This window comes from Ovis canadensis, chromosome 3, assembly GCF_042477335.2.
Source record: "Ovis canadensis isolate MfBH-ARS-UI-01 breed Bighorn chromosome 3, ARS-UI_OviCan_v2, whole genome shotgun sequence".
NCBI classification, from domain to species: Eukaryota; Metazoa; Chordata; class Mammalia; order Artiodactyla; family Bovidae; genus Ovis; species Ovis canadensis.
This window is the reverse complement of record NC_091247.1, coordinates 86,544,839-86,571,277: the sequence shown is the minus strand read 5'-3', so window position 1 is coordinate 86,571,277 and position 26,439 is coordinate 86,544,839. Positions and strand designations below refer to the sequence as shown.

The following is a 26,439-nucleotide window of genomic DNA, read 5'->3' as shown; positions in this document are numbered from 1 at the left end:
GCAAGCTGATTTTAACATTTACTCTTTATTGTGTTGTATGAAGTACCTATGTAATGCAAGTATGTACTGCACTAAAATACCCATATTTCCAAAGAACATCAGGTGGTATAGCCCACAGTCTCTGCAGAAGCATTGTGAGTAACCTGTGCCTTTACACTTTACAATCCACTGTTGGCTGCTGTGAAAAGTATAATAGATGAAGAAAAAATAATAATAAAGCTAAGTATGAGTACACTTTTCCAAACATACACATACACAGCTTACAATGGAACCCAATGGAAAAAGTCAAATGACCACATTTGATGTAGTATCTATAAAATGCAGACTTTGCAATAAAAAGCCAAAGGCACATAAAAATATATTTTAACTTTAAAAATAACTTAGTTACAGTAATACTTCGCTTGTGTCTTACCAACATGTAGCTGACAGTCAAAATTTCGCAATATAGATATAACATATAGGGATATATAAGAGCTACAAGCAAATCCCCAAAACCCATAATGTTGTTCAAATGTGGAAACAAGAGAAAAGTTTTAACACTGAAGAATTTGCTATGGTGAGCCCAAACCATATAATATAGAAAAGAGTCTAGAAAAAAAAGGCGTGGGTGTTAAATAAATTTTGACTTCCTCTTGCTCAGAAAATGCCAGAGTCCTGTAAAGGTCCTTAATGTGACTGGCACAGCCCTTCATAGCTAAGTAATGCCAGTCCTGGCCAAGCCAGATTTCTCACGTGTCTGGAAACAAAAAATGTGAGCTGCACCTCAGCATGGCCCACTGAAAATGGGTTCTGACTCACTTCCTCTCTTTTGCCAGGACAAGTTTGTTTGTTTTTTTTCTTTATACTGTTTTTGCAAACAGGGTATACCAGGTAAAAAAATATTTTGTAGGAAGGTTATTTTAGAAAACCCATCCCATGACAGCAAGTATAGCCAGTGAAGCTCTCCTCTTTGTGGTTAGCTTTCTTCCATTCTGTCTTTTGGTATCTTTTACACCAAAGGAAAAGGGCCCGGCGGTGTCCTATTACTTATTTTTATCCATGACATTCAGCACCTCATCCAGAAAGGAGGGCCCCAGATCAAGCTGCAGGGACAGGAGGGAACCCGTGAGGTCAGAGAGGGACTCCTCTGATTTAGTCTTTTCCTTGACGAGCTCGCAAGGGGCGGGATGGTCAAACATGTCCTCCGCTGCCCAGTCGGGGTACTGTTCGGAGAGGCTGGAAGAGTGGCTGTCCCTCCCCTGGCTGGACTGTGATGCGGACCCGCTCGACCCCCACGAGACGTCCCCCTGGTGGACCGTCCCGTTCTCCAACATACTGCTTTTCTCTGGAACCTTCTCCTCCATGACCGGCTCACAGCTAAGCCGGGGCAGCTTTCCTGGCCCAAAGGACTCCTGCTTGGAACTGAATGTCACCGGGGACAACAAGGGCAACATGAGGGCTTGGGACCCTCCGATGGTCGGGAGAGAGATGGCGTTTTTGAGCACCGGTGAGGGTGTTTCTGTGAACATGGAGTCGGAGGTGCTGTTGGCCCGGAAGAACTCATTATGCCCCGGGAACTGGCCCATGTGTGCTTTCTCCTGGTTTCCGGGTAGAAGCTCATAGTTGCCTTGGAGAAAGGAAATATCTCCGAAGACGTCGTGCTGGCCCTCCTTGCCGATGTGGATGGTGTGGCGGAAGTCTCCGAGGGGCGGACTGATCATATCGGGAGACAAGATGTCCCTCAGTTTAAATTTCTTTCCTTTCTTGTTATTGGCAGCTTTCAGGTAGATTGGGGTTTTGGCTGGCATTTTGGAGTTTGAGAATGTCGATTTTGCAAAAGGGAAAGAGGGCCACTTCACGGATGTTCCAAGTTTCCCAATATCCTTTTGGATAGGTGCTGTCACATCATTTTTCTCAAATAGCTCCAGAAGTGGCTCTGAAACAGGGAAGCTAAGAGGCCTTCCTGGACGCAAGCAGGCCTTTCTGGAGAGCCACTCACATCCTCAACCTCTTCCACAGCAGGGAGAAACCTGGAAGAGAAACCAAAGCAGGTTAAAACTGGCTGCCCCTTCAGGGGTCCCTTGGGCTTCCCTGGTGGCTCAGATAGGAACGAATCTGCCAGCAATGCAGGAGACCTGGGTTCGATCCCTGGGTTGGGAAGATCCTCTGGAGAAGGGAACAGCTACCCACTCCAGTATTGTTGCCTGAAGAATTCCATGGACAGAGGAGCCTGGTGGGCTACAGTCCATGGAGATCACAGTTGGATACAACTTAGTGACTAACACACGCAGGGCTCACATGGGCCTGCCTTTTTTCACAAGAGCTTGTAAATAATGGAGGACTTCAGTTCCCATTTGAAGTCAAACTTTATTATGTTTCCCTCCATTAAGTAGGATTAAAAACTTTAATCCTAACAAGGGTCCACTCATCTTAGTCTTACTTCAGGGTAAAAAAAGAAAAAATGGAGAGAAAGAGATTAAAAAACCCAAACATATGATATTAGCACTTTTAAAACATGGTAATGGACACAAATTTTCTGGATATTTTTAAGCTTTAAGTCCTTTTCCTCTAAGCTGTCAGCACATGACCAGAGTGACTGCAGCTCCTTAAACACAACTGAATTTAAGATATATTTTCTCTTGTGCTTTGATGTTCACACCAGCAAGGCTATTTTGTTTTTGATTGACTTTTATATATAAATAAAATCAATGCAATGCAATGAAGTCTCATAAGGAGCTGGAACTATCGTTTACTAAGTGATAGTAATGCTAGTGTCTAAAAAAATCTCAGTGAAAATGCATTCTTACAGATGAGAAAACTGAGATTTGGGAGTCAACAAAACAAAACAAAACAGGCTTGCTCAGTAACATACAGTCATTATGGAAGCTGGAGCTGGAATCAACTTGGGGTAGAGAGAATAGGGCTAGCAAAAATTTTAGGATTTGGAGGCATTCTGAAACAGAAGGAGAAGAACAAAACTGCTTCTTTTCAAAGAAAAAAAGTGGGATCCTATATCACTCACAAGTGGTCTTCACTTGTGAGTACTTTTGAAACATTTGCTGATAAGCTTGTATCCTTTCCCTATATTAGGCAAGGTTCCAAGCAGCCCCAGTGAGTTGCTGCCTAGTGTTGATGCCTTTGTATTAATAGGCGGAACCTGTGACTTGATTCCAAGCAAGATATTGAGATATCACAACCCTGATTAGGTTACATTATAAAAGATACTATCTCAGCACACTGGAGGGAGACTCCCTTATTGGTTTTGAAAAAATAAGCCACTATACTGAGAGGGCATATGGAAGTGAATTCTGCCATTAACCCGAGGGAACATGGAAATGGATCTTTCCCCAGCTGAGCCTTGAATCAGACCACAACTCCAGCCCCTAGTTTACAGCCTGATGTAACTATGCATCTAAGCCCTGTCTGCACTCCTGACCTGAAGACACTGGGAGACGATACATGGGTAGGACTGTAAGCCACCACGTTTGTAATCTACCACCACATGTGTAGAAAACTCACACACCCTCCCTGCCCATGCTGTATAATAGTTAGAAGTGATGGGCTGCAAGAAGGTTTGGGGGCTCTCATCTTACAGATGAGAACCTCTTCATCTCTTGAAAAGAATCCTTCAAATCTTCAGTCACATCAGCTGACCTGGAGAAGCTAAAACCCTCCCCACTGTGGGAATTCCTGAAATGGCTCTGCTGTGACTTCTTCTACTGGGCTCTCTCCTTATCCACAGAGCAAATAAATAATCCTCCAAGGGTTGGGTTAGATGGTGGCTTGAGGGAAGCTACATTTGCTTTGTAGCAGCTGGAGGCCATCTGCATCTGTTCCATACCCCATATTTCTTTCCTTTCAGCACAAGTTTTAAATTCATCTGCCTGTGGCAGGTGGTGAGAACTGTGCTCCAGTACCCTCCAGGAAGTGGCAGGCACACAGGCCTGAGAAGGCAGGGAAGGATGAGCTGGAGAGAACCCCACCCCCACCCCCGCCTCCCGCCCCCCGCCCCTGGCATTGGGAGTGGGGAGGAGGCCGAGGTGGTATGAGGGTTTACACCAGAGCAGGCTACCCTGGAAGCTGCCAGAAAAGACCATACACTCTCTGGAGGAGCCTGGCAGGTCTGCCTTCCCACTTTAGATTCGGAAGGCATGGAGATACTATGTTATGAAAAGAGATGCTTGATACCAAGCAAGTAAATGGAGAACCCAGCACAGGAAGATATGTTTATGGGTCTGTCATTCTCATAGTTTCAACTCTAATTTGGGTCTTGTAATCGTAAGTAAAGGGGAAGCCCTGAGTCTTTCTGCTAAAACATCAGAACACCCTTCCCCTCTAAGTGCACAGCAGCCCAAAGCCCCTGCCATCCTGGGAGGCTGGCACTGCCTCCCTGGGAGGCTAGCACTGCCTCCCTGCCCCTCTGGGCACAATGCAGTGACCACCTGCAGAAGCAGCAGGGGCACTGGGGCCGCAGAAGGTAGAGGGCAGCCCTGAACAACAGCTGCTCACTGGAGCTGTGTCCTCAGCAACACAGCCAGAGCAGCTGCCATGGAAAGATACAGTGTGTCCACCACAACTGCGGGGCAAGCGAGGGCGAGGGCTGGCTGCATGTGGTCAGCTGGGGGGGCAAGCGAGGGCGAGGGCTGGCTGCATGTGGTCAGCTGGTGGAGCCAGGATTATGCAAGGCCAGAACAGGCATAGCATTCATTTCAGATTCTTTAGAAAAATAAAAATATCATGAAGATGCAGCCAGCCTGCTTCTTGGTCACTCTGACTGGATCACTCACATTCACCCTTTACTTGTACAGTGACTGGGGATGTTGGGAGCAAACGTGAGAAAAGGTAAAGAGTACTCCTGCTATACCTGCAAGGCTCAGGGAGGAACGCCCAGTCCTCAGTCCCTGCTTGGCTACGGCCATGGCCCTTCGGCAGAGGCTTGCCTGGTCTGATAGAAGCTGGATTTTATGTTAGTGGACTGCATGCAAAGATGGGAGAAAAGAACCAAAAAACACAGAAAAAAGTAAGAAAAGAGTTGGTGAGTAGAGGCTAGATAAGCTGCAGGCAGTAGATTCTCCAGAGTGGGAAAAGAGAGGAGATACCTTAAAAGGCGCTTTTCTTTCTTTCTGCAAATATTTACATCAGTTTTACTGCATGACAGGGCTGGAGGCTTGTAGGACTTTGCAAAGAATAATTGGTACTGAATGTCTACTGTGTGCCAGGGTGAGCAGCTCCCCAATTCACTAAAAGTTTGGGTGAAAAAAAGAAAGAAACTTGGTGCAAAAGTGTCAGTTTTATAACTTTAGATGAGTTTATGTTTGTGATATGATGCTGGAGAAATATCTGAGTACTCAGACCCATCTGCCTGTTGTATCTGTTATCTTTCCTCTTCCAGCGCAGGGGCAACCATGCTTGATCCCAGGAGAGACCATCCAATATCAAGACTCTGTCCTGACCGCTTGCTCCCCTCCTTTCTCAATGTTCCTGGGCCCGTTGGCTTATCAGTCAGTGGACAGCCATGCCTCAGGCCGACTGCTCAGCATCTTCTCTGCACTCACTAAAGCAGGAAGCAACAAGGCAGTTCTTCATAGCAAACAAAATATCTGGTCCTGGAGCGGGTATGTGTGTGTCTCCTGGGAACCACCAACACTTCCTATGACAGGAAATGTTTGAGAGTGTCTCACTGTGTCAGGCACTGCTCCAGCCTTTGATGTGTTCTAGGTCACTGACAGGAACCCATGTTAACATCCCCATTTTACTTACAAAGCACTGAGGCACAGGTTGTGCCAGGTGGCATGGCTCCCAGGCACTAAGCCGAGTGGCTAGGCTTATTCCACTTAATTCCAGACATAGAGGTCTTGACACTTAAGGAGCACGCTCCCTGGGAATTCAGTCAGTGATTGAATTCCAAAAGATAAAGGGGGTGCTTTCCAAAACCTGTTTAAGATATAATAATGCCATAACACACTGGGCTAATAAGAATAGGGAAGCGCACACTGGTCCAGCCCCAGCGAAAGACGGTTATCTATGAAAACTACGTAACACATGCCTTAGACCACAGAATTCCACTTACGTAGGTTTATCCAATTTATGTATATGGGAAATAAGGAAATAATATTATATACAAAGCTGTCACTCCAGCATAGTTTATAGCAGCCAAGAGTTATAAACAACTGCAAATTTCCTGATGGTCCAGTGGTTAGGGCACAGAGCTTTCCCTGACGAAGGCCTGGGTTCAGTTGCTGGTTGGGGAACAAAGACCCCACCAGCTACACTGTGTAGACAAAATTTTTAAAAAAGGGAAAAATAGAGTTGGAAACAAATTAATTGTCCACGTTTAGAGGACTGATTCTACAAGTTAAGGTACATCCATACAAATGAGTATTACATGGTCTACAAAAGGACAAAGCAGCTCCTGATATGTTGATATAGAAAGAGCTTCAAAGATATGTGTCTTCAAAGTAAAAAAAGATTGGTGCCAAAGTGCACAAATAACATCTGTCCCAGCTTGTGAGTGCCCAAAGGGAGAGAAAGTAGGTGGAAGGGGATAAGGGTAGAGGAGAAACTTTTCACTGTATAGCCTTTCATGATTTTGGATTTTTGAACCACACAAGTGAATGAGCTATTTAAAACAACAACAACAAAAAAGAAGTAGGGGGCTGTTTCGGGCTCAGACTGCACTTTCCTGCAGGGACAATTTTATACAAAGGTCCTGAAAAGTCTACCCAACCTATAAGTTATTGATCGTAATGCAAACATGACTATGGGAAAATGGGCTCAAAAGCCAAAGTCTGTAGGGGAAATGCATGGATCCACGACGACCTCACCAGAAGGCTGAGCCTCATCTTGTCATTGGGACAGAGCACTCCTTTCTGTGTTAATTAGAGCTTCACTAAGAGGTGCCCCTAGTCCATATTTGCAGAATGGAAGAGGTATTAGAAGAGAAGGGTTTTCATCAGAAGGAAACGAGAAGAGGAAAGAGACCCGGACACTGGGGAAAGGGTGGGTGCAGGGTATCTACATGGAAGGCAGCGTGGGAAGGTGGAGGTGCTGGGGCTCAGGGGTATAGCTCCTTGTCTTGAGAGGTGGTGGCCACACAGATGGACAGCTTCTTATAGTGGAATAACACAAAATCCTGTCCCTCCTCTCCACTTCTGAAAAGGAGACTTGGGCTCCAGGAGGTTGACCCACGTGGCAGCAGACAGAGCAAGGGATGAATCAGAGGGAGAGCCTCTGAGTCAGGGGGACACCCAAGAGGAGAAAGTGTGAGAAGAGGAGAGGAGAGGAAGAACTGAACCAGAAGGGCTCATAGGCCTGACTAGAGCTGGAAGGGGAGGCCTCCTGGGTGCTCCATGAGCCAAATGAAAAGCATCAGAACTCTACCGCCATCACTAACTCTCCACACTCAGGGCTCTCCTGCTGGCCAGCTTTTCTGCACTGCTATCATTCCTCCACTCCCACTGTCTTTGAAAGAAGGAAAGGAAGGGAGGAAGGGAGGAAGGACTAGAGAGAGAAAGGAAGGAAAGAAAGAAAATGAGAGAGAAACCAACCATCCTATGTGTAGACCTTTCTCAAAACTCTCCCCTTGACCCTGAAATCTGAACCCTCCAAGATCGCTAATCCCTTTCTCCGGGAGTTTTTGGATCACTGTTTGCTCCTCTACCCCCACCCCCGCCCCCCTCTTCCCCAGATGACAACTTGACATAATATTCATCTGGGAAATTAGGTTCCTCTGAAATCAAAGGTTCTAGCTCCTGGGCACTGGAGAGGATAGATATGCCAACGAAAGGTTTCAACTCTTCAGTCAGTTGCCTGTCACTCTCTGTCAAGGTTAGAGAGGGTGTCTGGCAGAAGGGTGGGGATGGGTGGGCATGGAGTCCAGCTGCAAGGGCACAGGTCCCCACTCTCAGGAATTTGTGAGAAGCTTAAGGGTTCCAAGACACAAAAGGACTCAAGAGGAAGTTGAACAACGGTTTTGATAAGAAAGGCAGAGTGTCAGATGGTCATTCCGATACCAGGCTAGACAATTCCAGTTTCTCACATAGGTGACAGTGTTAATAAGAGAAATCAACACAGCAATAATAATTCTAATAATAATTCTAATAATAATAATAATTCTATGAAGAAAGAAAACTGAAGTGGCCCCCTTTTGCTTCACATCCTTGTCATCTTTTTGGTAAAGAGAATGATGCTAAGAAGACTAAGGCAGGAGGTGGGAGAAAAGCAAAGGGTTATGAAGAAGTTACACCCTGAAAAATCACTCCCTAGATGACCAGAGCTGGCAGTACTGGCAAGTCACAGGGCTCTGAAAAGAACAAAGGGGTTGAGATTTTTTAAAAGTCCATTTATTTTAAGAAAGGAATGTGTGGCTTGTCTGCTAATTGCTTTTAGATTAATTCTTAGGGGAGAGAGAGGGTAAAAAAAAAAATTCTTGCATCCTGAACAATAGGTTGTTAATCTAAAACACAAATGCATGAAACAGGGCAGGTGGGGGTGAGGGGTGTGTCTGTGTGTCTGTCCTGAGGGACCTGTGGGCCTTTTCCTTTCTTCGACTTGCGGGAAGTGAGTCTGTGCTGGGCTTCCCCTTTCTTGCTTGTTGTCACATCCGTGAAGGACCCCCCAGCTTCTGCTCACTTCTCGCTCTGTCTCAGTGTAGAATCAGCAGGCCCTTCCTCCCAGCTCCTAGATGCTGCACCGCTGCAACCTCTTGGCCCCAAACAAAAATGCTCAGTTATTCCTCATTTGTGCCTGAATCCACAGTCCCAGGGAAGGATGCTAACTCAGCCAGGAACCTGCTACCCCTTCCCCACCCACCACTGCCTTTGGGGTATTTCTCTCCGCTGCTAACACAGGGAAACACAAGGGAGAGAATGCCCTGGAAAAGTGTATTTCACCCTGGGCTCCACACTTGAAAGGGATAAGGGTGACTTGGAACATGTTTCCACATGTTCCCAGGAGTCCAATCGGGAGACGACAGGACTCAGGACACGTGAGAAGGTAGAGTGGAGAAGCTTGAAGAAAACTCAAATACAGAGGGAACAGGAATCCTTAGGGATCTGAAGGATTCATTGAACTGTAATGGAAAAGGGATTAACTTGTTATGAGAGGCCCTAGGGATACAAAGGCAGAAGCTAAAGGGAAACAGATTTTGGTTCCTCTAAGGGAGAACCCAGGGTTCTGGAAAGATGGAATGGGTTGCCATGGTGGCAGGGGGCAGTGTACTGAGCACGTGCCAAGGCTTCACAGAAGCAGCCTTGGCTGGGAGCCTGCGATGTGCCCAGCAGGTGGGGTCTCATCCCTGTTCATTCTGAGCCTCCTACAAGGGAAAACCATCGCTGCTCACTTCCTTATGGCCCCATTTCACACTAACCTATTAAAAAAAAGCACTCACAGACTTCCTGGAAGACTTTCCATTTGAAGATGGCAGTTATTACTAACATAGGGATGACAACCTCCTGTATCAGAAATACTAAAGTATCACTACAACGAGGGCCTCTGTAGGAGCGCTTCCCCGGACCAAAGTGAAGTCGCTCAGTCGTGTCCAACTCTTTGCGACCCCGTGGACTGTAGCCCACCAGGCTCCTTCATCCATGGGATTCTCCAGGCAAGAATACTGGAGTGGGTTGCCATTTCCTTCTCCAGGGGATCTTCCCAACCCAGGGATCGAACCCAGGTCTCCGGCATTGCAGGCAGACACTTTAACATCTGAACCACAAGGGACCAAAGAATTTTAAAATTGGAGGAAAGAAAAAAGGATACTATTAGAGATTCAACATTGAACTTACATGAAAACCTGAGACAGAAGTAAATGTAACCAGAGAATACCCTGGTAAATGGCATCCTGGAGGGATGCTTTCCATATTTTTAGTCTGTTTTACTCCACCCACAAGAAGATAAGAAGATGCCATTTTTATTTTTAGATTCTTTTCCTCTCCCCATATTATCTGAACCTGAGGACATGGCTATATGCTGCAAGGCTATAAGATGCCATTAGCTCAGTTCCTAGCCGCCTGGCTCTCATGCAAATGAACTTATAGCCAGACTGAGCAGACAGCATTTTATAGACCCACTCAGAAAGTCTATGCTACATCTCAACCCTCAATTATTTATAAATGGACTTCTCCTTTATGATTCAGCTACAGCTTGTATTTATTTTTCTTTTACAACTTCGATTATACAGAGACCCACAAATACCATATGGGAGACTCACCACTAATGTGCGTACACTACTCACGTTTATAGGATCTAATTGTACTATATGAAAGGGTTTTTAGAAGCAAAATTGGGAGACAGAACATCCACCTAAAAGTACTGACCCTGCACTTTAGAAGAGAGGCCATTACGCCCTTTCTCCCTATTAAAATGAGTTATTGGGGAGGACTTGAGGCAGACCTGGATCCCCGGCAGTTATAACGAGAGAGGGGAAGGGTCTAGCTCATTTATCATGGCTAGTTTTACAGGGGACTCAGCCTCAGGGCTGGTCACAAGGACCAAGGCAGACGCTCTAGCTGGTGGATATGAAGCAAATGGAAAGATTCCCATCAGTTGCTTCCATGCTTCTAGAACGAATGGATCTGAGTTGGTTTGTGAAGCTGCAAGGACAAAATCAATACAGGTTGAGAACCTCACTCTTAAGTGTTCAGCAATGTTCAGCTAGGAACTGGCTCTGTAGACTCAGCTCAAGTTAAGTAACTAGTAAAGCTGCTCACCAAAAAACAAAACAAAACGAAACCCCAAACCACTAATATTAAAGTCAGCAATTACTCTATGAAAACTCCAGAAATAGGAATATCAAATGTTCCAAACAGGTTTGACAAGTGTCCAGAAATTCACACTGTGATCATTTCACTCATACTACATAAGTCATGGTTCTCTTCATCCTGTCTTCATAGCACATCCTCTAAGTTAGGTCCCTTGACTACCTTGACTATTTCCCTAATGGGGTGAGGGGACAGATAGGGATTTCCATGCTACCCTCCCATCCTGCTAGGGCCCTTGACAATCATCCACAGTCACTGGAGGGACTGAAACTTGGCTTCTCTGCATCACACCAGCAGTGGGTATATTTGGAGCCTGGCAGTGGCCAGTGCATGCCATACCCACTTCCACTGCAAACTCCTCTCTGTTATTTGTACATAAATATCTGTACACAAATATTTGTTCAATGCATGAATGAATATCCCTTTTGAGAAGGGTTAGAGCTTTTCTGTGAGCGTGAGCTGGGTCTTAATTCATTCCTTTTTCTCTCCCACAACACGTGACACACAAGTAAAATAATGAAGAAATGTTATTTAAATCCCTAAGCCCTGCTAGGCCTTCCATGATGAGAGATAGTTGCTTTGTGCTTAGGAACCATTCCCCCGTCCAAGTCTGCAAGAAAGCGTAACATGTGAAATGCTGAGTCCTCTGAAGATTGTACACGTGAACAGGAATGGCTCAAGCGCATGCTGTGGGCCAGGCAGGTGAGTATTAGAACACACTTCTTAGGAACCAGGGTTAGATCAGATCTGTGTCTTAGGCCCATCACCCAAAACGTGGAGGAGCTAGGATTTCAGCCATGGCTGAACTCCACAGTCTGTGCTTCTAACCGCCGCTGACTCGAAAACTAACGTGAGGACCTCCAAGGAAATGGGTTGAGAATGGGAATGGCTGTTCCAGGCCATCTGTCCTGCAGTCCAGCAGCACTAAGGGGAAATGATACACTATGATCTCAACATCAACAAGAGTCAGAGATAATAATCTGACCTTGTCATTAACTAACATGAGTAAAATGGTCCCAGACACCAGCCTCCCCAACTCACTAGGGATCTTCACTCTTTTTGTCCTTGTCAAAGAGAATCTCAAATGGGATTTGACTTCATGTGAAAGAAACACCAAAATATTAAAATTTTGAGGTAATAAAAACCCCCTGGGTCTCCAGGAGAAAAACAAATATCCTGTTCTGAGAAAAAAACATTAAGTACCATTAATTTTTTTTTCCCAGAGGAAACACGTGCATCACGGCTGTGCACCGGGGGGCCCTGTACACCCACAGGCTTTCATCGGGACAATGGTTCCCTTCCCTTGCTATTGACACTTCACTTCCCTCTTGACTTTCTGAAACCAAGAACCCTGTGTTTCTTACATGAATTGTCCTCCCACCTCCTTACCATCAACCACTATTCATAACATCCTCCAAGACCCACTTCAGTCACTTCCTTCCTGCAGGAATTCTCGAACTCACCTCACGCAATCTAGGCTCATTACTGCCTTACTTGGAGGTTTTCTCAGGGCTCCTAGAGAGCTGATATTTGCTTTCTTTCCTGTTCCCGGATTTTACGATTTTTTACCTGCTATCTCCTGGTAAGTAGTAAGCGCCATAATAAGGTAGGCAAAAGTGGTATTAAAAAAAAGTGCTGCCATGATAACAATCTCCTCTTGATGTTGGATCACTTACAGAGACTCCTCTTGGGCTGTGAACCCAGGAGGCCCTTATAACTTATTGAATAAGCACTTTTAGTTTTCCCTATGGCCAGCCCTTGGATCAAGGGTCTGCAAATTATGACAGGTGAGTCAAATCCAGCCCTATACCTGTTTTTGCAAATAGAGCTTTATTGGAACAACACCAGTGCTCCTTCTTTTATGTATTATCTTCAGTTCAGTTGAAGGTGATTCTGTGCCCCCCACCCCTGGACATTTGGCAGCATCTAGACGTATTTGTAGAGGTGGTGGTGCTCCTGGCATTTTTGTGAACAGAAGTCAGAATCACTGTACAATGCACAGGACAGCCCCCCATAACAAAACATTATCTGCCCCCAATTCTCTGTAGTGCTGAGGTTTGGAAACCCTGGAAGAGCTGTTTTCCAATGACAAGGTCAGAGCTGAGTAGTGTGACAGACTCTATGTGTCTGATGCTTTATGGGAAAAGCTGGAACCCAAGCCTTAGACGTTGGCATTTTCACAGGGTTGGACAGTGGTTGTCCATCCCCCAACTCTGAACAGTCCCCTTGCAATCACACCCCTGTCCTCGGCTTCAACCACCACCTCTAATGCTAACTTCCAAATTGGAGTCTTCAGCCCACACATGCCTTAGTCTAGACCAGTGAAACTCAAAGTGGGTCTGTGCACCAGGGTCAGTCCATGATGAGATATGGAAAGAAACTGAAAGAGAGCTTGTAGAAACTTTCTCACATAATCAAGCATGCAGATCAGTAGATTTCTCTCACTGGTCAGACTCTGGGCATGTTTGAGAGGATGTATCATCAGGTTTGCACGGAAGCTGTGTATGGTCCAAGCAGCTACTCGATGTGGCTATCAGTGTACAATGGACTGGAAATTGAAATAAACAAAATGTTAAAAGTCACTGGTCCTTCACAGAAAGAAGCCCTGGACTTTTCTCCTCTAGTCTTTCAGACTTTACTTTGCTTCCCTCAGGTACTTCCTGTTTAACTTATCTCTGATGGAATATGCCATCTCTCCTCCTCTTGTTGGCCCTCAGCTTTCACCTCCTATACTTTTCCCTTTTGGTAAGCAGCAGGAAGTCACCGAGATCCAGAACCCAGTTGTCACCCAGGATTCCTCTCCATGCCTCGTTCTCATTAAGTCTATTCTCTTACTTTGTCCATCCTCTTTACTTCTAGCCCTTGAGATCTCTCTCCTAAACAAGGGCACTGGCCTCCCTACCTGTCTCACTGTCATCAACCTCATCTCCTCCCACTTTATCTTTCAGTATCTATCAGAATGAGGCATCTAGAATGCTCCCTTAACCTTGGGTGGCAAACCTACCCATAAAGCCTAGAGATAAGATAGCTGGAGAGGCCCACTTTTGCAAACTCACCCAACCCTGCAGCTACAAGTCCAGCCAGATCCCATGGTCCACACTATCTTGTTTATACCTCAACCTACCAGCCGTCATTGGGCTTCCCTCACAGCTCAGTTGGTAAAGAGTCTGCCTGCAATGCAGGACCCCCAGGTTCTATTCCTGGGTCGGGAAGATCCCCTGGAGAAAGGAAACGGCAACCCACTTCCGTATTCTTGCCTGGAGAATTCCATAGGCAGAGGAGCCTGACAGGCTACAGTCCATGGGCTCACAAGAAGAGTCAGACGTGACTTAGCAACTCAACTACCCCACCAGCTCTCGTACTATACTGCAGTTACTACTGTCTGCTCCACAAGGCTGCCTTCTCCTGTGGGGAGAACTATAATTCATAGCTGGTCCTGAACAAATGTTTGTTGAATGAACAAATGAGAAAGCTTGAGATTGTCCTGACTTCTTTCCTCTTTAACCCTACCTGTCTTACTGAAAATGCAAGCTGAGTCTTTCTGTGACTCCTACAAGAAAGAGAGAAAACCACGGAGCAAGGAGCTGTCATCTATTTTCTTGTGGGAGTTTCTTTCATTTCTCCTTTCTCTATCCATGCAGGGTAAGAATTTAACAGCTTATCAATGCAAGCCACAGTTAATTCTACAGGCTCATACAAGATCTTTGGGATTAAGGCAAAGAATATTTGTTGACATGATGTTTCAAAAGGAAATGACTTCCATCCACCACTACCATGTGCAAACAGAGAGACAGGCAAGACTCTAGAAAAATGTGACAATACATTTCCCAGGAATGCAGACTGACTAGTTACACTTAAGTCAATCTTACAGAATGAGGCCCAGGAGAAACAATGGGCTTGCATGCTGACCTCTCCTTTCAAAATGAAATGGATTAAAGGGGAACTTGGATTTTTTAAAAGACCTTGCTCCTTGGAAGAAAAGTTATGACCAACCTAGACAGCATATTACAAAGCAGAGACATTACTTTGCCAACAAAGGTCCGTCTAGTCAAAGCTATGGTTTTTCCAGTAATCATGTATGGATGTGAGAGCTGGACCATAAAGAAAGCTGAACACTGAAGAACTGATGCTTTTGAACTGTGGTGTTGGAGAAGATTCTTGAGAGTCCCTTCGATTGCAAGGAGATCCAACCAGTCCATCCTAAAGGAAATCAACCCTGAATATTCATTGAAAGGACTGATGCTGAAACTGAAACTCTAATACTTTGGCTACCTGATGCAAAGAACTGACTCAACGGAAAAGACCCTGATGCTGGAAAAGATTGAAGGTGGGAGAAGGGGATGACAGAGGATGAGATGGTTAGATGGCATCACCGACTCAATGGGCATGTGTTTGAGTAGACTCTGGGAGTTGGTGATGGACAGGGAGGCGTGGCGGGCTGCCATCCATGGGGTCGCAGAGTTGGACACAACTAAGCCACTGAACTGAACTGGATTTTTTAGCCCAATATATGTAGGGGAACCTGTGAGAAGCTCTAATGCATATTCTATAGAAAAGGATTGTTTTGAATATTAAGGTGTCACTAGCACAGATCATGTACTTAAAAAAAATATCATTAAATGAATGAACACATAGGCAAGCAAAATGGTAGAAAGAACTCTCGCTGCTATTCTAGGCCTTAGGGGCGGAAAGAAACTTTGAGCTAAAGCTATAGAATCCTTATAAAATGCCAGACCATACAGGGGCCAGTTACCTCCTGTGTAAATGGGGATAGTCACCCCAAACCCATCTATCTCTCGTGATTATAAGAGCTAAGTATGAGAATCTTTTTAATTGACAATCTTCATAGAGTGTTATGCAAGCACAAAGCATCTTCATCTCTAATGAAAAACCAGAACATCTACTGAAATGCAATACGAAGGAGCGGAACCATTCTAATTGCCCAAATAATCAGTCCATTTTCTCCTTAAATGTTGTCTGCAGCAGTCACCAATGTATGATTGCAGATGGGGCTAAAATGGTTTGTGTCTGCCCTGTGCACAAGCTCCACAATTGGAAAGGATTCTTATTTCAAGCGTTGTTGTTGTTGAGTTGCTAAGGCGTGTCCAACTCTTTGCAACCCCATGGACTGCAGCATAACAGGCTTCCCTGTCCTTCACCATCTCCTGGGGTTTGCTCAAACTCATGTCCACTGAGTCAGTGATGCCATCCAACCATCTCATCCTCTGTCATCCCCTTCTCCTCTTGCCCTCAATCTTTCCCAGCATCAGGATATTTTCCATTGTGTTGGCTTGTCCCATGAGGTGGCCACAGTATTGGAGTTTCAGCTTCAGCATCAGTCTTTCCAATGAGTATTCAGGGTTGATTTCCTTTAGGATTGATTGGTTGGATCTCCTTGCAGTCCAAGTGACTCTCAAGAATTTTCTTTAGCACCACAATTTGAAAGCATCAATTCTTCAGTGCTCAGCCTTCTTTAAGGTCCAACTCTCACAACCATACATGACTACTGGAAAAACCATAGCTTTGACTAGATGGAGCTTTGTGGGCAAAGTGATATCTCTGCTTTTCAATACACTGCCTAGGCTTGTCATCACTTTTCTGCCAAGGAACAAGTTGTCTTTTAATTTCAGCTTAATTAGAGAGTAATTCTGTCAACAGGACAGGAAGCGAACTTCTATGCATACACATGTATCCTTTATCTCCATGTGCAACTCTTCCAGCCTTGAGAACAAGTGGGACTCCTTTGAGTTAGGAAAATTACTGCCACTTATTGGTCAGATAAGGAAAAATTTAAGGGCATAAAGTTATTTTCTTTAAATATTTGGTGAGCTATCAGGTGAGAGGAAACCAGTACCATCCCTTGAAAAGAATTAGGTGTGTGATTAGGGTTCAAGGAGAGGGCAGGTGGGGCTGGATAGGAGGAAGTCTAACCAACTTGAGTCAATCAGCTTGAAGAATGAGAGAGGCCCATCAGGGGAAGTTTTCCAGCTGAGTCCAGAGACTGGTAACAATTCCAGAGGGGAGGGAGAAGGAGAGCATTCCTGCACTGAGAGAGGAGTTAGCGGAGATGCCTACGAGTCTCATTTCAAGCAGCAGCCCCTGGTATGTGCGTGTAGGCTTCATATATACACAGATAGGTGTCAGAATCATAGATCTGTGTTTGAAGTTTATTTATAGTTAATAAAGAATGTTAGAGTTCTGTGATTCTGTATGTTTGCAGAAACATCTAGCTTCTAGGGAATTTTAAGAAAAACATGTCTTTTTTTTTTTTTTAATGAAGACTATCCTTAGAATTAAAATACTTTTTACTAGCTTGTAGCATTTTCATTATCTCTTCTCCTCTTTCCTCACATTAAGTTAAGGGTACAAGGCAATGCCAGTGCCTTTCTCTGCAAGCCTCAGCTTGCGCATCTGTGGAGTGGAGCTAGTGAGAGAGACAAACACATAAAATGCTTGACAAAGTCCTGTGAAACAATGAACTTACAGTCAATGGGAGATATAGTTATTGTTATTAATTATCCCCAAACCTAGAGCTGCATAAGGAACAAGACTAGCTGAAAGTTCACCATCAGAATTTTTTCCCAACTTTACTCAGGACCTGTCTACCCAAACTGATTGTTTTAAATAATGTGAAACCTGAAATGGTCTGGTTTCAAGTATAGTCATCCCCCAGTATCTGTCCAGTGTTAGTTTTAGGACATCCCATGGATACCAAAATCCAGATGTTCAAGCCTCTTATGTAAAATGGCATAGTATTTGCATCTAACCTGTGCACAGCCTCCCCATACCCTTTAAGTCATCTCTAGATACTTATGCCCAACACAATGTCAGTAGTTGCTAGCACATGGCAAATTCAGGTTTGCTTTTGGAACTTTTATTTCCCCCCAAAAGTTTTTGATCTGTGGTTGGTTGAGTCCACAGATGCAGAACCTACAGATACAGAGAGCCAACTGTCTAAATTCCTCATTCTGAGAAAAAACTGGAATCGGGAAGACATCACTGCTCTATGCTTCCCTTGTGGCTCATCTGGTAAAGAATCTGCCTGCAATGCAGGAGACCTGGGTTTGATCCCTGGGTTGGGATGATCCCCTGGAAAAGGGAAAGGCTACCCACTCCAATATTCTGGCCTGGAGAATAGTCCATGGGGTCGCAAAGAGTTGGACATGACTGAGCAACTTTCCCTTTGACTGCTCCATTGCCCATGCTGCCCCTGAGACAGAGAGCTCAGTGGGCTGGCAGGGGGGTCTACCTGCCCTGTCAGTTGAGCCCACAGCTTAAGGGCTTCTTTAAGAGGAATACAGAACAAAATCCACTCATGAATGCAACTTCTACTAAACTTATATATGGCCCCAAATCAACCCTCATTTGGAAGACATTTCGCTCTGAAGTCATCAGAGGGCAGGAAAAGAGTTTCCAGTTTGGCGCTATGCCGTGCACAGCAGGACATGTGGCTTGAGCTGATTCATTCAGTGAGCAGCAGGCCTTGGAGAGAGCCTTTCACTTGCCTCATCCAGTTCCTGGCTAGTGACTCACCTTCTGAAACATTCTTTCAACAACAAACATCTACTGAGGACCTACTGAGTGCCAGGCAGTACCCCAGAAACTGAGGCTACAGTGACAATGTGCTCACAGAGAGGACATCCCAGCGTGGAGATAGATGATCGGTAAGCACACCAATGATGAATGGCTGATGTAGGCATGGCTGAGCAGTCTAGGTGGGCATAACCCTCATCCTTCCACCCCTGGGGCTGCCCGGCCTGTGCTCTGAGTGGACACATGGTACCGAGCTACTGCAATCATACCCGGGCACGAGAAAGCTTCCATGCAGGTTGCAACGGCCCGGCCAAGAAGACTTTGAGGAAGTTCTGGTGGTGGCCTGAATTTCAAAAGTACCTTGGATGGGCTAGAGGTGCTTCCTTGGAATTTGAACATTTGGTAGCCTAGGAAGAAATTATTTTACCATGGTCAGACTTAAGGTGGGTAACTGAAAAGGATTTCTGGCTTGGCAACCTCTAAGAGAAAATAACATGAGTAGGACTAGATTCTTCCTTTTTTCATTAACTCCTAGTATAAAAGAGATGAGTGCCAAGCTGAACTAGGTTCAGTCCCTACTTTTATGAAGCCAATATTCTAGGTGGTCACAAGGATCAATAAATGAAAATTTAAACATAGTGAGTGTTAAAATAGGAAAAGGTATAAGACACTATGGAAAATGCCTAAGGTACAAGGGGGGGGGGGGGAACAGCAATAGGATCACAGCTGTTTAGAGCCAGGAGAGCACTTGGAGAATTTCAATGGCTTCCTCTACATCCCTTCCTTTCTACATCTTCACAGACATCACTCACCCAGAGATGGGCAAGGTTCTGCCTTGCAACACAGCTGGCCAGTCAAGGGCTTAGAACCTCATCTGCTGTGCTAAAGACCAATGGTATGTGTCTTTTTAAAAAGTTTAAAAAATTAAGTATATAAAAAAGGGAAAGAATTCACATATATTCTGAAATGGCAAAGCCACATTTCACCAAAAAATGTCTTTGCTTGTTTAAAAAGTTGTGTGTAGCATAAATGATTATAATGGTTTTGAACAGAAAAGCTTTTTCAACTAAACACACAGTCATCTATCACTGGCATGATGTGTCTACAAATGTGACCTTCAGGTTGTCATCAGAATGTGCCGGATTCCCAAATGTGTAAGCTGTCTAAATAGAGGCCTGACTTTGAAGTTCTCTGCCTTCCACGCTGGCTCAGGCTGCTCTGCACTGGGTCTGTTTTTCAACACAGGGTTTTACATGATTAGTATAATAGTAAGATTGCTATGCTCATAGATGTCGCTAATCCTGGCTCACTGGATTTTAGAAGCTAGAGATGATCTGAAATGCTCCAGTACCAAATGTCTCATCTTAGAGCTGAGAATAAGACCCTGAAAGGTCACAGTTCCACTTTGGTCAGAGGTATGATCAGAATCTATGCTTTCTGATCTCCAATCCCTCTGTGATTGTCTCCATTTAGTTCTGCATGAGTCTTATCAAATAGCAGAATGGCATCTTCTAGAGTGTTCTGGTGGCTCTGTTCCTGTACCCCTGAACAGGCTGGAGGGCAGGTTGCAGCGTGTGGCTTCTGCCTCTGGCTTCATGGTTCCCAGAATGTTTCCTGTTAGACTAGTTCTGCCAGCTGCTCTCTGGGCAAAATGATTTGATAGATTCCTCCTCCCTGTGGAGATCCACTGCACACAGTGACATTAAATGCTCTGAAAAGTCCTGCACAGAGGGACCTCTATCAGACTGGTTTCCCAAAGAACCACTTTTTGATCCTATTCATGTCTCAGAGTTCACGTGATGTAGTATTGTATAGTAACCCACTCTAGTATTCTTGCCCGGAGAATTCCATGGACTGAGGAGCCTGCCAGGTTACAGTCAATGGGGTCGCAAAGAGTCAGACACAACTGAGCGATCAACACTTTCACTTTTTCTTTTTTCAGTGCTGAATGAGCTAACTGCAGGTGTGTGACCTCTGTAACAGTTTAGCGAAGAATCAAAGGCTAGAAGGTTAATGATGACTTTCTCAAATGTACAAATAAAACTCAAATCACTGAAAATCCAGGTTTTAAAAAATTTTTAATTTGAGATTCTAGGATTCTATTAATTCATGACTTGATCAAGCAAATACTAATTTGAACTCACCAGCCCTTAAACTCACTACTCATTTGTTCTCTTGGTTATTCAGATATAGCAGACTTTTTAATATCAATATGATTTGTATTATAACACTGTATGCTTTGATTAAAAAAAATTGCTCCTCCACCAGAGGTACTGTCAAACTCCGTCCTTCACCATGAGACTGGTGAAACTTGGCACTCAAGAAGTGCATCAAGGCCAGAGAAGGCATTTTTTTTTTTCCTAAAGGAAAGAACATGCCTGCCTGCTGCTGTAGAGGCATCAGTATTTGGCTACTGATATTATTTATTCTGGTCTGTGGGATCCATTTTGATTTGTAACCCTGAGAGGATGAGGCAGAAGATGGGAAGAAAATGGAGGCAGACAGCCCTAAGGCTACTGCCCGTGGTATTGAGACAACCTGGATTATTTCAAGCCAAGACATCCTTTCCAGAACCCCTACTTCAGTCTGAGCAGCCTCCCAGCTAATCACAAACCCACAGTACCAGAGGCATTGGAGGCCAGGCAGTCTCCTTGGGTTATCCGGGGCACCTCTCTAGGTTTCAAAGGCCTCCTTGCTCTATCTTTCACACCAGAAGCTTATCTGGCAGAGTCTGGGTCATGTGCAGAACTTAGAACTGGAATGAGGCCCAACTTCCTCTAAGAACAGAGCCTTCCTACCCACCTTACTGGTGGCTCCTGCCTTTTGCTTTAGCTCCCCTTAGAGCAACATCATTATGAAATGTGTATTAAATGTCCATTGAGTGCCAGGGACTGAGGGGTCAGGCACCATGGCTGTGGTCACTAGTCTCAAGGAGGTGACCGTCCGGCTCACTTACTGGACCCCGCAATCCCTGACCCTCCAGAACTTTAACAAGCATGTTTGCCGCACACTAAACTCCAGTTCATGTTTGGGTCCCAAAATTCCTAGTAAAACTCTTTGTAAACTAAACCGCTCAGGTTACTGCTAGTAGTAGTTTGAAGCTGGATCCACTGCAGGTGACTATTGACTATACAATGAGATTCAGCCGTCTCCAATAAATAAAGCGATTCAGGGACTTCCTTGGTGGTCCAGTGGCCCAGGCTTCTAATGCAGGGGGCCTGAGTTTGATCCCTGGTCAGGTAACTAGATGCTACATGCAGAGAGGATGATCACACGTGCCACAATTAAGATCCAGTGCAGCCAATTAAATAAATAAAAATATTTTAAAAAATAATAAAAATATGATTCATATGGTGTTCCCAAAGGCTGGCAATCACTGTCATCTTTCGTGGGGCAGTGGTACAGTGTGCTGCAAAGTGAGTTCTCTGCCAGAGGCTAAAAAACCCTTATAACAGAGTCAGATTTAACACTTCTCTGGCCTTTCTCTGGTGGTGAGGGTGAGGTATTCATTTAGGGCAAGGTCCAACAGGTCTGAGTTCAAACCTGATTCTGCTCCTTACTCAGTGGTGTGACCTTGGACAAGTTACCAAACCTTTCTGAATCTGTGTTTTCATCTGGAAAATAACAATATTATCCACCTCAAAGAGCAGTTGTGAATATTAAATGAGACCAGTATTAAGCACCTAGGGAAACAATAAAAACAGTAATGAAAGCATCAACTTTTTATTGTGTCTACTCTGCACCTGGCATGCTCTGAGTGCTATTTAACTTATGTAATTCTCAGAGTAGTACTATCTGCATTTTGCAATCAATAAACTGAGGTATACCAGCTAAATCCCAGGGCCAAGATATGAACCCAGACAGCCTGCCTCAGAGGCTCTTAACCTCAAAGTTTTTTCTCCCATCTCCTTAAGCAGGAGATGCTGATCTTTGTGGAAAATTAGCCATTTATTCATGCACATACTGTGTCGCTAAATTGCATAAACCTGTTTAGGTATGTTCCTTATTGTGTAATTTGGGCTTCCCTTGTGCCTCAACTGGTAAAGAATCTGCCTGCAATGCGAGAGACCTGGGTTTGATCCCTGGGTTGGGAAGCTACCCTGGAGAAGCGAACGGCTACACACTCCAGTATTCTGGCCTAGAGAATTCCATGGACTGTATAGTCCATGGGGTCGGAAAGAGTCTGACATGACTGCACGACTTTCACTTATTATGTAATTTGGGGCAAGTTATAGAAGACATCTGTCCTCAGTTGCCACAGCTGTAAAATGGGGATAGTAACAGTGCTTTCCTCATAGGTTATTAGAAATAAATGAGTTAATCAAGGTAAAAGGATAAGAACAGGGCTTGGCACTCTCTGGCAGGCTCCATGTAGGAAGTAGCTTATAAATTCACTGACAGTGTGATACATTAGAATTCTTTGGCTTTGGAGCTTGGTAAAGATTTTGAGGCTGGCTCCATCTAGTAGTTTCAAATGACTATACTGCCCTTGCTCTCTGGCAAACATACTGGATTTAAAAAACAAGTTTAAGTTCTTAATCCATCAATGAATAAACAGGTCAGCAGGATTCTGATTAGAAAGAAATTAGGCCAGGCCTAAACAAATCAGACTGAAAGCAAAAATTGTAATAATATTAAAAAAAAAAAAATCAGAGCAGTCTTCCTGGAGTTGTTTCAGGTTATAAACTGAAGTCCACCCATTGGATAAATGTTATGGCTACTGGGCAAAGAGCTCGAGAAAAATTTATGGCCTGGTAAAAAAAAAATCTCTGGGTGATGTAGGTTAAAACAACTTTATTCCCAATACTGTTGAATATCATGAATTTTAGAAAGGAAAAAGGGCAGCTTTTGTGAACATGTTGGACATAAAACACCACTTTAAAGCAAAAGCTGGAGGGCAGATAGGACAAACCAGCTCATATGAATAGTTCTGCGATGATTTTTATGGCTTTACATTTATTCATCTTGCACCACGTTTAAACTTACAATAAAAGCAAAAAAAAAAGTGCAACACTCATTACTCTAGCTGTCTTTACATGTTCCATTGAGATACAAAACAGGATTTCACTACTCAGATTTTAAGGGAATAGGGAGCTCATCTTATTTCATGTCTGTAGCTGCTGCTGCCACAGCACCATGTTCCAATCATGAAATTCATAACGTAAATCTCTTGCAGATGATAACCACTGGAAAACAGAAATGGCCATGGATCCAGAAAGGCTTCCAAATTCCCCCCCAAAGTTCTTATCTGTGAGCTCAGAAGCTGGTGCTGAGTGTTTTATTCAATGAGTGAGGCCTGTTGGGAAACCTACATGCTTTAGGAGACTTAATGAAGAAATTTGAACCGTTCCTTGGTTCTCTATTAGTCTTTATTTCTTATTTCACATTTGACAATACCAAACACTTCACAACTGCCCTAATTTATTTCAGAGTGTTTACATCTAATCTGAAAACATACCTGTATAGCTTATTCTTAATTGTCAACATGAGCTCTTACAAATTTCAGCGGGTATCAAAAAGAGGATCTCTGGAACTGTCCAGAAAAGAAGTTGCATTTCCTGCTCCTTAGATGAAAGATCTTTTAGAGGTTAGAAGACTACAGGAGTCTTTTAAATTGACTTTAGGAATACCCCTGGGGCATCCTCAGGCCTTCACCATGAGCCTTTGTCTCCCAGTGCTTCCCAAGGAAGTCCCCAAGAAAGGCTTTGCTATTCAAATTGGGACATCTGCTGCTCTCCAGATTCGTGTTCTTTTTTTGAAAGGCAGCACCCCCAAGAAACTCTAGGATATTATGAAGCCTAAGAGTGGCGGGTTGGGGAGGAAATCTTTGTCTCCCTAACATTCACCAGTTCCCTCCCCTTAGCCAGCACCTCCCTCACCACCGCCCCCTACACCCTCAGCACGCCTCAGCAGCGACTCCCCCAAATATACCAGCTCTGGAAAAGATTCATGTTGCAATACCCTCCTGACATTCCTATTCCCGCCCTCATTTTAATTCACTCACTTTTTTTTTTTTTTTTTTAAACAAAATGTAATTACTTGACTGTCAGCCTGGGCTGCACTCTGGGGCTTTTACTCCTTTCAACACAGCTGCGCTCCCGGCTTTGATGCTGCGGTCCACGCAGCTTGCCCCAGCCACAGCCTGGCTCTCTGTAATGTAACATTCAAGTGCATATTTATTTTTAAACTGACCTCTCGGGCTGTACAGTATAAAGGTCCTGCCAAAAAATATGCTACTCTCTATTTATAAGATGAAAAACATGCCTCCCGAAGTCGAGAGGGGGATGGAGCATAATAATTCATAACGAAAAAATGACTGGCCAGATCCATTCGTCCTCACGTGTCTGATACTTGCCTGTGTCAAGGAGAAAGGGGGAAAAAATCTTGAAAACACTTCAGTTGTTCAGAAACCACCGTAAAAAAAACACCAAACTGCCAGATCTGCATGTTGGCGCCTCAGCCACAACGCCCCTCAAGTGTAGAGAGGGCACCAAACGGGTATTGCCACGGCAAATCTGAGCCGTGCGCCCTTGTGCGGCCCTGATGCCAATCCACTGTGGGAGGGGAGCGGCAGCCATGTGCGGCTTGTTCTCAGACGGAAAAATGCAATACGCGCCCCGAATGGCTGTCAATAGCTCGGAGGGTGCAGTGTAGCCGCGCAGCCTCACCCTGAAAAGTGGTAGGCACAAAAGGTGAACCTCTGCGTCCCGGTCGTGCCGCGTGTATCACCCCCCCACCTCCCAGTTTGCTTTATGCCCCCTCCGGTCCTTTGGACACCAGCTGAAAGGTGATGCCCTAGGTAATCCCCGCTCCCTGTGCTTTACCAAACCTAGCAGCCACGCACGCCGGAAGCCGCCACGGCCGCCGGTGAGACAGACTCACAGACGCACGGAGAAGCAGCCGTGGGCAGGCAGCAACTCACCAGCGGCGCCAAGGATCCCAGCCGCTGACCCAGGGACCAGGCGCCCGCAACCGACACCTCCCGAGGGCGCACGCAGTCCCTGCCCGCCACGCGCAGATCCAACCCGGTCGGCCGGCTCGGCGCCCGCTCACAGCATTATCCGCTCCGAGATGGCGTGAAGGCGCCCAGGGCCGGGGTCTCTAGGGTCGCCCCCAGTTCGGGCCCCACGGCTGCGCTCCCCGCCCTGTCGGGCAACAGTCGGAGGGAAGGTGCGAGCTACACTGAGCGTGCAGCCGCTGGACTCCCGGACTGAACCTGCGAAGGGCGGGGAGGCGCGGGGCGGGGCCGGCAGCGCGCGGGGCGGGCCAGGGCGGGCCGGCGGGCGCGCCGCAGGGCGCGGGCTGCCGGCCGACCCACCCAGCCAGGGTACCTGCGCCCCGGCCCGGAGCGGGCGGACTGGGTTCACCCGCTGCGGGGCCTGCGGGCCCCCGGAGGACAATGGGCGTTCATTGTTACGGCCCCAGCGCCACCCCCAGGCATGTGGCTTCTCTGCGAGAGGCTGCGTTCAGCTCCCTCCGCACAAAGAAAGGACTCTGGACGCTCGGTTCAAAGAGGGACCTGGAATGCAAGTTCCAGGTGCCCCTAAACAAAGGGACTCATCCCGCACCCCAGACACCTGTACTAAACCTCGTGCGCCCACCTCTTTCCGTCCCAACGACCCGATCTAACCCGGCAAGGCTCCGGCGCGGCGGGCGGGGACTCTGGCGGAGGAGAAGCCACTTGACCGCGCCGTCCCCGTCGGGCCGCGGGCCCCCGGGCCACTCGACGCCCGGGTTTGGGAGGAGGGTCGTGTTCTGTCAGTTTCCAGCCTGATCCCCTTGGAGCTGCCGCCAAAACCCGGAGAGTGGATTTGGCAATTGGAGACGCCAGGGGCTGCTGGCTGAGCAGGGGCACACGAACTGCCGACGCTGCAGGTTTTTCCAGTCCAGGGGGAGGCGTTTCCTCTCCCGCGGGGACCCTAAAAGAGATCTGCCCAAAGCTGGGGCAAGCGAGTGGCAGCTGCCAGGGACAAGCGACTGGGCGCTAGCGGCGTGGCGGCGGCCCAGGAGCGTAAAATTCCGCCCTGGGCGGCACCTGCGCCCTCCAGTCATTCCGGCCACAGCCGCTGCGCGCCCCGCCCCTCCGCCCGGAGGCCGAAAGTGGACCGGGTTAATTAATTTTCTTAATCCGTCTCCTTCTCTTCCTACTCCAGCAGTCAGCCTGGGGAAT

The 26,439-nt window shown here is 45.9% G+C and overlaps 1 protein-coding gene across 5 annotated transcripts; it reads right to left on the bottom strand.

The window, feature by feature from the left end:
* Positions 1-6: 6 nt before the first annotated feature.
* CDC42EP3 (CDC42 effector protein 3) lies at positions 7-26,439 on the bottom strand. 5 transcript variants are annotated; one of them, XM_069580471.1, is made up of 4 exons: positions 25,192-25,481; positions 24,625-24,938; positions 13,147-13,284; positions 7-2,009 (listed from the first exon to the last, which is right to left on the bottom strand). In XM_069580471.1, the coding sequence occupies exon 4, from the start codon at positions 1,785-1,787 to the stop codon at positions 1,023-1,025; it is 765 nt and encodes a 254-aa protein (XP_069436572.1). In that variant the 5' UTR covers positions 1,788-2,009; positions 13,147-13,284; positions 24,625-24,938; positions 25,192-25,481; the 3' UTR covers positions 7-1,022. The 5 variants fall into 5 exon arrangements, with proteins under 5 accessions (XP_069436572.1, XP_069436571.1, XP_069436570.1 ...); XM_069580470.1 differs by lacking the exon at positions 13,147-13,284 and having other exon boundaries at positions 25,192-25,657; XM_069580469.1 differs by lacking the exons at positions 13,147-13,284; positions 24,625-24,938; positions 25,192-25,481 and adding an exon at positions 25,871-26,439.

Bases quoted from the DNA above. Each gene is read 5' to 3' on its own strand.
- CDC42EP3 (XM_069580469.1), bottom strand. From the start codon at position 1,787: ATGCCAGCCAAAACCCCAATCTACCTGAAAGCTGCCAATAACAAGAAA.